Genomic DNA, 10,320 nt, shown 5'->3' with positions numbered 1-10,320 from the left:
GGGGTGATTTCTCGCTTTCTGTCTCTCTGTCTCTCTCTGTCTTTCTGGTGAGCGCACACATCCCATAGCAAAAAACCTCTCCAAAAAAATAAAAAGGACAGGCCCTGAGAGCCAGGCGTCCTGCAGTGTCTCGAAGGGAAAGGCATGAAGGGAGTGGAGCTCTTGCCACCCTGGAAGCCAGGTGGACTTTGACAGCAGCCAGCTGTGAACCCTGCAAGGCTGGGGCAGGCCAGGGCATCCCGCACCAGCCACCCAGGGTTCCCGGCCTCCTCCTGATGTCTGTGCGCTGTCCCCTAGCCCCCCGCTGGTGAGGCAGCAGCCCATGCTCTGGGCTGCTGAAGCTGTGTCCGGCCAAAGAGCTCGGGAAGGATGGGCCCCAGGGTAGGCCTCTCTGGCCTCCAGCAGGGCGGGCCCTCAGTGGTGGTGGCTTCTTTGGTTTCAGGTTCCTGGGAGAGGGAGGTTATTTTGAGGGACTGGGGGAGGTTGTTCACTCCTCTGCTGGGGAGAGTGAGTGAACATGCAAATGAGCCTTTCTCCACCTCTCACTTTCAAATCCTCAAACATCTGAAAGGGGAGGGGGAAAACTTTCTGGACTGGAAGGTTCCATGGGGAGGGGGTCATTTCTTACACTTGGCCAAGAGGGAAGGACGGCTACTTCCTCCTTAGCTTCGAGCTCAGGGCAGATGCAGTTGCTGGGATGAGTCTGGGTGCTGGGTACAGCTCACCACACCTCACAAGCCCAGGATCACGGGACCCGCCCCATCCGGGTCCCGAATCGCCATACTTCGTCCGCAGACACAGAAGAGAACGTGGATAGGAATTGGCTCTTTCTTTCATTTCAAGCCTCTGCTCCGCGTGGATGCCTCAGCACAGTCCAGTGCCCTGCCTGCCCTTCCTCCCCCTCCTCCAGCAGATTGGAGCTGGGGGGGGGGACTCACCGCCAGGACCCCAGGCCACATACCTACCCCACAGCTGGCATCCTCTTCTTCCTGGAAGCAAAGCTTGCAAAAGGAGCAGGAGCCCAGCTCCACCCTGGCCACCCCCATCTTCACCACAGCCTGTACGCTTGCCGCTGTTGTCACGCAGGCCCGGGAGGAGGAACTGACTGAGCGCGTGGCTTTGCAGGCCAGGCCAGGGCAGCCCTTTGACACACAGAGGCTCTCACGTACGCATCCCCACACTTGGGATGCAGGCACACACCCTGCACGCAGGTCTGCGTGTGGTGCATTTGCGCGCCCACAGCGAGCACAGCTAGTGCACAGAAATACCCAGATGTGTAGAGCATGCAGGGTACGTGACACCCGCCCGCACTGGTGCACGCTTACCGCCCGGGAACACTTACCGCCGGGAAGACGGACTCAGGGATGCTGACTGACCAAGTCCAGCCCGCCAGCCAGCCGTTTGTGCATTCACTCCGCAAACACGAAGGGAGTGGCTTTTTTTTTCCACATGCCAGACTCGGTGCAAGGTACTGAGGTCTCCCTAGCGACCAGCACAGTCGTCCCCACCCTTAAGGAAGCCCCCATTAATGGGGGAGGTAAGAAAGGTGCACAGACATTCCCCGTGGGCAATGAGCTTGCAACACTGAAGTACTGAGCTGTGAAGAGCCCGCCAGAGGGGCCAGAGGGATGATGAGGCCGGAGGGAAGGGCCCCAGCGGGATGACCTTGGGGGGAGGAGGCGGACCAGGCAGTTCGTGTTTAGACAGAGCGGGATTAGGTGAAAGTGATCACCTTTCATTTGATTAGTATGAGAATGTGTCCTGGGGACAGACAGACCCGTGGGAGGGCGGAGCTGTGGAATGCAGGCCTTGGGCGCTTCAGCTGGGCTCCGAGACAGACCTTCCAAGCACAAATGGCCCTGGGAGGCCTCGCTGGCCACAGGAGCCCGGGTCACAGGCAGAGTGTGGGGGGAGAATGGGAGGGCCCCAACCAGGGCCAGCCCCATGGTTCTCCTGGGGGCCCCTCTCCATCCGCCGAGGGTGGACCTAGAAGGGCTGTCTCTTACCCCCAAGGGAAGCTGAGACAGGACAGAGTGGAGGTGGGGTGTCTCCTGTGAGGGACAGCGGTCATCAAGGAGGTCACCATGGTCCCCCTTCCTTTCCTCCTCTTTGCCCCTCTCTGTGGTTCCGCATCTCTTTCCGGCCGGGAGTAGGTCTGGTCACCCTGGCACGTCCTCGAGGGAGCCTTCAGGAGGTGGGGCTAAGGGGCCACTCCTGCAGTGTGTGGATCCAGTTCTCGGGTAGACCCAGGTAGAACCACCCAGGCTGACATCCACACATTCACAGCAGAGCCTGGAGGGCTAAAGACATGGGCCTGGCTATGAAGAAGTCCCTGTGTGCAGGGGTGGAGGGGCAGAGCAGGCTGCAGGCAGGCAGGCTGGGCAAGGGCTCTGGGAGGTGACATCCCCAGGAGTGGGGGTGAGGAACAACTGGTGCCCAGATGACCCCTCCGGATGCAACCTGTGAGCAGGGGGGAGGGGTGATGGGCATGCAGGGAGAGCAAAGCCAAGTGTGGGCTGCAGTGGACAGATTTCCTGGAAAAGGGGCCTGGGCTGGTCCTGGAGGCCAGAAGTTTCCGCCAGCCCCTCCCCCAGCCAGGGCTCTCCTCTTAAGTTCCCAGGGTGACAGTTCAGTCTTGAAACTGAAAGCAAAGCAGAACCAAGAACACAAACCCACACACAGCACAGAAGCCATCCTCTCTGGGGTGGGTGGTAGTGGGGGCGGTGGGTGCCGAGGGCATGGGACCCACCCGGCCCCGGTCTCTGGGCTCTCTGGAGGTGGGGCCCATTCCTGAGAGCAGGGTCAGCCTCTGCTGGCTCTGACAACGCGACCCCCGCAGGGAGATATTCTTCCTCTGTAGACTCTGCCCCTCGGAGCTAACCACCCTCCACTCCCAAGGTAAACACCCGGACTCCAGCTGGAGCCAGGCAGAGCTGGGAGAGTGGCTGTGCATGCCAGTGGCCCACTCAGCCCTCCTGAACCTCCTTAGGCAAGTGGAGGGGTTCTTCGTGCTGCTGCCCATGCCTTCTCCTGTGGCCATGCCCTGGGGTCTAGTCTCCAGGGTGGAACGAGCCAGAGGTCCTTCTGCCTATCACCCTTCTCCAGGGAGGGAAGGAAGAGGCTGCGAGCATTTGGGGCTAGCACAAGGTGCAGATGCCGGTGACCCAGACAGGCATTGAGCCTCAGCCATGCCTCTTTTTCCTTCTTCCTCTTCTGCCTCCTTTCTTTTTTTCAAGTTGACTTAGTCATTCCATGTGTGAGCGAGACAGGGAGACAGCACCTCCAACAGGGTCTGATGCCTCGATCCACCCCCAGCCCCAGCCAGCGCTGGCTCACAGGCACGGTGCACGTGTACACAGTGTACTCAGGGAGGTCTCTGGCCACGAACCCAGAACCTTCCCACACGGGGCAGCCTCACAGACCGCTAGTTTTACAACTATGCCATGGTCTGGCCCCTGCCTCCTTTCTTTTCCACACCCTTGTCCCATTGTCCTTCCCTTTCAACAGTCCCTCGACTGGTAGTTCATCCTGGCAACAGAAGGAAGGTGACTTACTCACTGCCCATCTCTTCCTTCTCCTTAGGTCGCTCCTGCGGTTGGCCCGGCCCAGCATGTGGCCTTGAGCCTGGCCTAGGCCACCAGCTGCCCCAGCTCTCTACCCCCCTCTTCTACTGTGGCTCAGGGGGTGGGTCCAAGGTCCCTGAGCAGCATCTCTTCGTCGAGAAGTCCTGCAGCTCCAGAGAGCCCTGCAAACCCCGCAGTCAGCTCTCTGAGAAGACAGCATGGCTATTACCCTGCAGCCCAGTGACCTGATCTTTGAGTTTGCAAGCAACGGGATGGATGATATCCACCAGGTATGGCCCCAGAGAACCAAGCACAGTCAGGCAGTATGGACGATCAGATACACACGGACAGGCAGGTAGACGGCCAGGGAGCCAGCTGCCTGGATGGCTAGCCTGTCAGCAAATATCAGTCAGTACCTACTACATTCAGGGCCTGGGCCTGTGCACCAGCCAGTCACTCCTGCAGCCGGTCAGTAGGCACCAGGCAGTCAGTCAGGGAGCCGCTTACCCATGTGCAGTTGCACCGTGCATGCAACGACTTAAGTCAGCCAAGTAGCTGCTCAATAAACCAGGCGAGCTGTTGGTCAGTCAGCACTAGGGACCAAACGCACAAGCTTGGGTCCACTGACACCATATGCGTTTCAGCCACCTCCTCGCTCACAGTGTCACGGTGAGAAAGCTGCTGGGATAACTGATTCGCGGGAGTCTGCTGGCTGGGATTACAGGATGAGGCCTACGCCTGGTGTCTTCAGACCCATGTCTCTAGCCCAGTCAGTGGGCCTGTCCATTACCCACTTTTGACCCATGTCTTTTTGACATCAACTGAGAAGCTGAGGGAAACTGGAAACAGGTCTTCTGGTAGGAGCAAGTTGGAAAATAGGCCAGGATTTTGGTGCTCAGGTCCCACTGCCCCATATCTGGCCTGTGCACTTGGATGCGCCCGTTGGGTGGTGTCCTGGCATGCTCGTGGTTACCCTCTGGTCTCCTGCTTCCACAAAATGGAGAAAGAGCAGGCAGCCAGGTATAGTAGAGGGAATGGAAGATCAGCCGTCAGGAGCCCTGGTGTCTGATCCCAGTACAGCGACAGTGTCACCTGAGCAAGTCCTGTCCCCTACCTATCTGGCTGCCGTCTCTCCATCTTCTCTAGGAGACCCTACTGGGTTATCTCTAAGGTCATCCCAGCCCAACTCTGATGCTCTCCATCCCAAATCCTGTCAGGATGGAAAACTGTCCAGCTGCAGACCTGCCCAGCCTGTAGCTGCCGGCCAGAGGCTGCCCCCTAGTGGGCTTTGAGCGCATTGTGCTTTCTCTCCAGCTCACACTTAACCTAAGTAGATGGATTTTCTTGCCCACCTCTGGCTTGCCGAGCCTCATGCAAGGCATCAGGTGAGGAGAAGAGAAGAAGCAGCTAACCGGATCCGGGTTCTCAACGCTACCTGTCATTTTCTGCTTCTTTCTAGTCTGCTCAGCAACTGCTTCTGTTCTTCATAGAAGCTGTTCTCCCCTCCCCAACGTACGCTCCACGCTCGGCAGACAGCCTCTCCAGTCCACGGAGGGGCTCAAAGTCAAGGAGGCCCCAATGGCCCTCCCTTCTCCCCTTTCTCTCTAATATCCCCTTTTCTAACTTCCCTCCCACTGGCCTGAGGGGTAGACGTGTCCCTCTCCCTTGCAAGAGTAACTCCATACCCCTGTACTTAATCTCCTCTCTCCTGCCTCCTGCAAGACCTCAAACCATCCATCCTCTCCTCACTCGCTTTTAGCTTTCAGACCTCTCAGATCTTTCATCTCCACCCAGAATATCTGTAGGCCGGTCTCTCAACCCTAAGAGAAAACCCTCCCACCCTTCTTCTCCCCTCTTCAAAACACTACCTTCTGGGCCAGCAGGTGGTGTGGTGGTTAGGTGCGGGACTCCCACGTGGCTGACTGCACTTCAAATCCTGGACTTAGAGGCTAGAAACTCATGCTGAGTGTGCGCGTGCGCACGTGTGTGTGTGTGTACCCCAAATCCTGACTGGAGAATGGAGGAGAAGGGACTGTGGATGGTCATACCCCTGGAGGTTGCTTTCTCACTTTCCCTCTCTGTGTCTTGCCCCATCTTTCCCCGGTGAGCATATATGTCCTATGGCAAAAACCGAAAGAATACCAAAAAATCCTACATTCTTAGCTCCTTTCTTCTCCACATGGTAGTCTCCACTCTCTTTTTACTTTTGACCTCCCTTTCACTCTCTCTAGGAAACAATTTTCATTGTAAAATGTATCATCAATATAAAAGAGTGCGTAAGTCTTACAGATAAACTATGAAATGAATGCCCATGTATCCACCAACCAGGTTAAGAAATAAACCCTTACCAGCCTCCCCAAGGTCCCCGATACCTAACAAAACCTGAGCACTTACTCTGCACCAGGCCCTGCCCTGAGCGTTTTATGTGTATTGATCTGCCTAAACAACCCAGTGGGGTCCAAATGACAATGCTGCTATACAGGAAGGTTTATGTGATTTGCCCAAGGTCACGCTGCTAGTAACAGAGTTTGGTTTCAAACCCAGGCAGCATAATCCCATGGAATTTTCTGGAACACTGGAAATGTTCTAGATTTGTGCTGCTCAGTGTGAGGCCACAAGTGGCTGTGGAACACTTGAAATGTGGATAGTACAATTGAAGAACTGATTTTTTTTTTTTTTTGGTGAGACAGTACACAAACTTTGTGGTGCCTCAGTCCTGTCTTCACTCCCACTGTTGTTGTCACAGACTGAGCCCTAAATGTCTGAGCTCCCAATCCTGACTCTAAGCTGAATCCCTCAGCTAACTCTAGCTTGGGCCCCTCAGTCTCATTATCAGCAAATCCCTTCTACTGGCCTCAGGCTCACCCATCCCGTAGACTGCCCTAACGGCAACCACAGATGAACCCATAAGAACAACCAATTAAAAATGCTGGCCCTGGGACCAGCAGTTGGTGTAATGGCTACATTGCTGGACTCCCATGTAGTTGACTGCAGTTCAAGTCCTGGACCCGGTGGCTTAAACTCACGTCGGGCGCATGTGTGTGCGTGCCCAAGATCCCGAGAGGAGAATGGAGGAGAAGGGATTGCAGCATAGTCATTCCCCCTGGGGGGTGATTTCTCACTTTCTGTCTCCCTGTCTCTCTCTGTCTTTCTGGTGAGCACATGTGCCCTATAGCAAAACCCTCTCAAAAAAAAAAAATGCTGGCCCTCCAGCAGGTGGTGTGGTAGTTAAGGCACTGAACTCTCACAAGGCTGTCGTTCAAGTCCTAGACCCGGTAACTTGACAATCACACCAGATATGTGTGTGTGTGCCCAAAATCCTGAGAGGAGAATGGAGGAGAAGGGATTGTGGCATGGCCATTACCCCAGGGGTGATGGATGATTTCTTACTTTCTTTCTCTCTGGCAAGCACACATGCCTTACGGGAAAAAAAGAAAAACTAAAAAAACAAAACAAAACAAACAAGAACAACAAAAATCGCTGGCCCTTAGAGTGCAGCGCCACCGCATCTCTAGTATTCAGGAACCCACTGAAAGCATCACCTGGCGAGGCTGGACCAGCACACGTCATCCTATACAAAGGACAGCCCCGAGGTTCCAAGAAGTGGGGATTGCACCCAGAGCCAGATTCTGGTCAGGAGGGCTTCCTGGCTGAGGCGACTAGGCCTTGAACCAGATCCCCATCTCCTCTACAGCTGGAAGACCCCTCAGTGTTCCCAGCTGTGATCGTGGAGCAGGTTCCCTACCCCGAATTACTGCATCTGTACTCAGGCCTGGAGCTGGACGACGGTCACAACAGCATCATCACGGACGGGACGCTGTGCATGGCGCAGGACCAGATCGTGGAGGGCAGCTTTTTGCTGGCAGGTCTGTTCCCTTCCTGGGCAGGGAAGGTGTGGGGGAGAAAAGGGTTCTGTCTTCAGGGAACGGCAGCTCTGTCCACCTCCTAGTAACCCCACGTGGAATGGGCAAGACCCCCAGCAAAAGTAGTGAGGGCCACTCCACAGAGGAGGGAGCCATCTTAATGGATCTGGGAGCCCTCGAGATGCGGTGGGACCATGAGGAGTGGGGAGCAGCTGAGTACCTCTGGCCAGCGTCCCCAGCAGTGGCTCCCCTGTGCACCATTCCCCTGGCCCTTGGCGGCTGGCCCTCGTTACAGCGGGCCCCCTGCCCTGTGTCCTGATGGAACGTTTCTTCTCCCCCTCACCCATCGCATGGAACCTGGAACCAGATGACAATGAGGCCACCTCACACACCATGTCAACCGCTGAAGTCTTGCTCAACGTGGAATCGCCCAACGACATTCTGGATGAGAAGCAGATCCGTAAGTTTGAACCCTTGTGCCTTAAGTCAAGGTGACCAAAACAATTCCATTTTACGATCTCGCCTCTGCAGATGGACTCCCAGGCACACGTGCCCACAGGCACACACACCCACGCCCAGTGCAACGCAGGTAACCACACTCAGGCCACGACTCAAGGGCACGGGAGGGGCAGGAGGGCACTGTAGACGAGGGGAAGAGGCTTCTTTTTTTAACTGGTTTTCCATATTTTAAAACAATGGCCAGACAGTGCGTGTACTCACCAAAGTGAGACAGAGAGAGATGGAGAGAGGGCACCCCCTGGGCACAGTCAACCCGCTCTCCGGCCTCAATCTCTTCTACAACTCTCCATCCTGTCGAGAATTTGAGCACTCATGCACACGTGCCCAGATGTTTTTCAAGCAGCCAGGGTCGGGATTCAATTGTGGTCGGCCACGTGGGATCTGGCTCCCTTAACCACTAAGCTGTAGGGCCAGTCTTCAATTTTTTAATTATGCTAAAATAGAAAAAATTTTTTAATTATGCTAAAATTTACCACTTTTACTTTATTTATTTATTTATTTTGTAGTTTTGCTGTAGAGTATGTGTGCTCTTGGTGGCTGGAGGACAGAGAAGGAAAGTGAGAAATCACCCCCCAGGGGGGATGGCCACGCCACAATCCCTTCTTTTCCATTCTCCTCTCAGGATTTGGGGCACACATGCACATGCGCCCCATGTGAATTTGAAGCTGCCAGGTGTGGGACTCAAACCACACAGTCAGCTCTGTGGGATCCAGCTGCCTTAACCACCATGCCACCTGGCCAGCCTGCACCACGAGCACTTCTGAGTGTACTGTTCAGCAGTACACAGTGTACTCGTGTTATCCTGCAGACACCACCGCCACCCACCTCCAGCACGCTGTAGCTTGCAGAACTGAAACTCTGTACCCAAACATCAGCCCCCCCCCATCTCCCCTGCCCGTGGCTTCTGGTAACCCCCATGCTTACTTTCTGTCTGCAAGATTTGGACTACTCTTGGCCACCCCATAGAAGTGGATGCACATGGGAGGTGTCAGTGATGGTCTGACTTATTTCGCTGAGCGTAATATCCTCAGTCTATGTCGTAGCATGTGATAGGATTCGAACTTCCTTCTTAAAGCTAAATAGTACAAGGGTTATGGACAATACATCTTGGGGAAAATTACATGTGGATTTCTAAATTTTCTTGTACTACAATAAACTCGTACTGGAATTGTTTTTCCACAAAATTTTGGGAGTCTCCTCATATTGGCCAGGGCTTTTCAGGCCCCTCTGCTTCCTGCTTGGCTCCCAGGATGACTGGGAAACACAGGATCTGGCTCGGTACACCTCCATCCCTGCCCTGTTCTTAGAGGTCAGCCTCAAGGGCTCAGACCCCTGCTGACCCAGAAGACCCCCTCCCCGAGGCAGACTCCTCCCAGTGCCTTCTCAGGCAGGACTCTTCACACACTAGAGGGACCCACGACTGTCCTTGCCCTGCGATCCAGCAGGGAAGGGAAGCCCGGGGGCTGAATCTTGGAGCTAGCATTCATCCAGGATTCAACAGCTATTCACTCAGTGTCCGCCGACTTGCCATGTGACCTAGAGCATATGGCCTGCCACCTCTGGGTCTGCCTCAGTTTCCTCATCGGGAAACAGTAACTGAGCTGGGGAATTGATTTCTGAGGCCTCTTCAAATTGTGAAACGAGAGAATGACTAAATCAGGTTGACCTGGGACTCCCCCACTCCCCGCAGTGGCCTACAAACATGGCAGCCGTGACCGGGGCCACCTCCCCACAGCCACATACTGCTTCCATCACGGTGCGAGACACTGGAGGCATTTTCAGGGGGTGTCCAATGTCTGGGGCTGTGGGGAACAAGGCCCCGGCCCTAGAATTCTAGGCACTCCTCCCCGCCTCATTCTCGCAGTCTCTTGAGCTGGGGGCCATGCTCCCTGCACTGGGCCCTGCCCAGCCCAGCCCAGGCCTCTCTCCTTGCAGTCAGCACCTCTGAGATGCTCCCGGACCCCGTCCCTGCTCCAGCCGTCACTCTGCCCAACTACCTGTTTCCTGCCTCCAAGCCCGATGCCCTGAATGAGGTGGATGACACTGGTGACCAGGAGGGGCATTCTCTGGAGGAGAAGGTCCTCAGAGAGGAAAGTGCCAAGAAGGCTGGGAAATCAAAGAAGAGAAGTAAGGGGCGAGGGGGGAGGGTGAGTGTGTGTGTGAGTGTAAACGTGTGCCTTCGAGGGGTGGGCAGGGCCGGGGGGACCAGCAGGGCTGAGTGGGCTAAGGCTCAGAGGTACATGCCCCCCCAAACCACATGGTACCCATGATAGTAAGTTGGAAACTGTAAGGAACCGCACATAGGGATGGCTGCACAGTATGGCGGGGGGGGGCTGAAAGGCCTCCTCTCTGGAACACCGGGTCTCACGGCTTGG

General features: G+C 55.6%; 1 protein-coding gene across 1 annotated transcript in view; it reads left to right on the top strand.

Annotated features, from left to right (window-relative positions):
- The window catches only part of ELF4 (E74 like ETS transcription factor 4), a 17,536-nt gene that overhangs the window by 1,071 nt on the left and 6,145 nt on the right, over positions 1-10,320 (top strand). Inside the window, 4 exon segments of the mRNA XM_006165856.3 lie at positions 3,583-3,853; positions 7,258-7,429; positions 7,794-7,886; positions 9,881-10,072. Of these exon segments, the coding sequence (XP_006165918.1) occupies positions 3,782-3,853; positions 7,258-7,429; positions 7,794-7,886; positions 9,881-10,072 (529 nt within the window). The 5' untranslated portion in view covers positions 3,583-3,781.

The sequence above is a fragment of the Tupaia chinensis genome, unplaced genomic scaffold, assembly GCF_000334495.1.
Source record: "Tupaia chinensis unplaced genomic scaffold, TupChi_1.0 Scaffold144058_2, whole genome shotgun sequence".
NCBI classification, from domain to species: Eukaryota; Metazoa; Chordata; class Mammalia; order Scandentia; family Tupaiidae; genus Tupaia; species Tupaia belangeri.
This window is presented reverse-complemented; position numbering and strand designations above follow the sequence as displayed.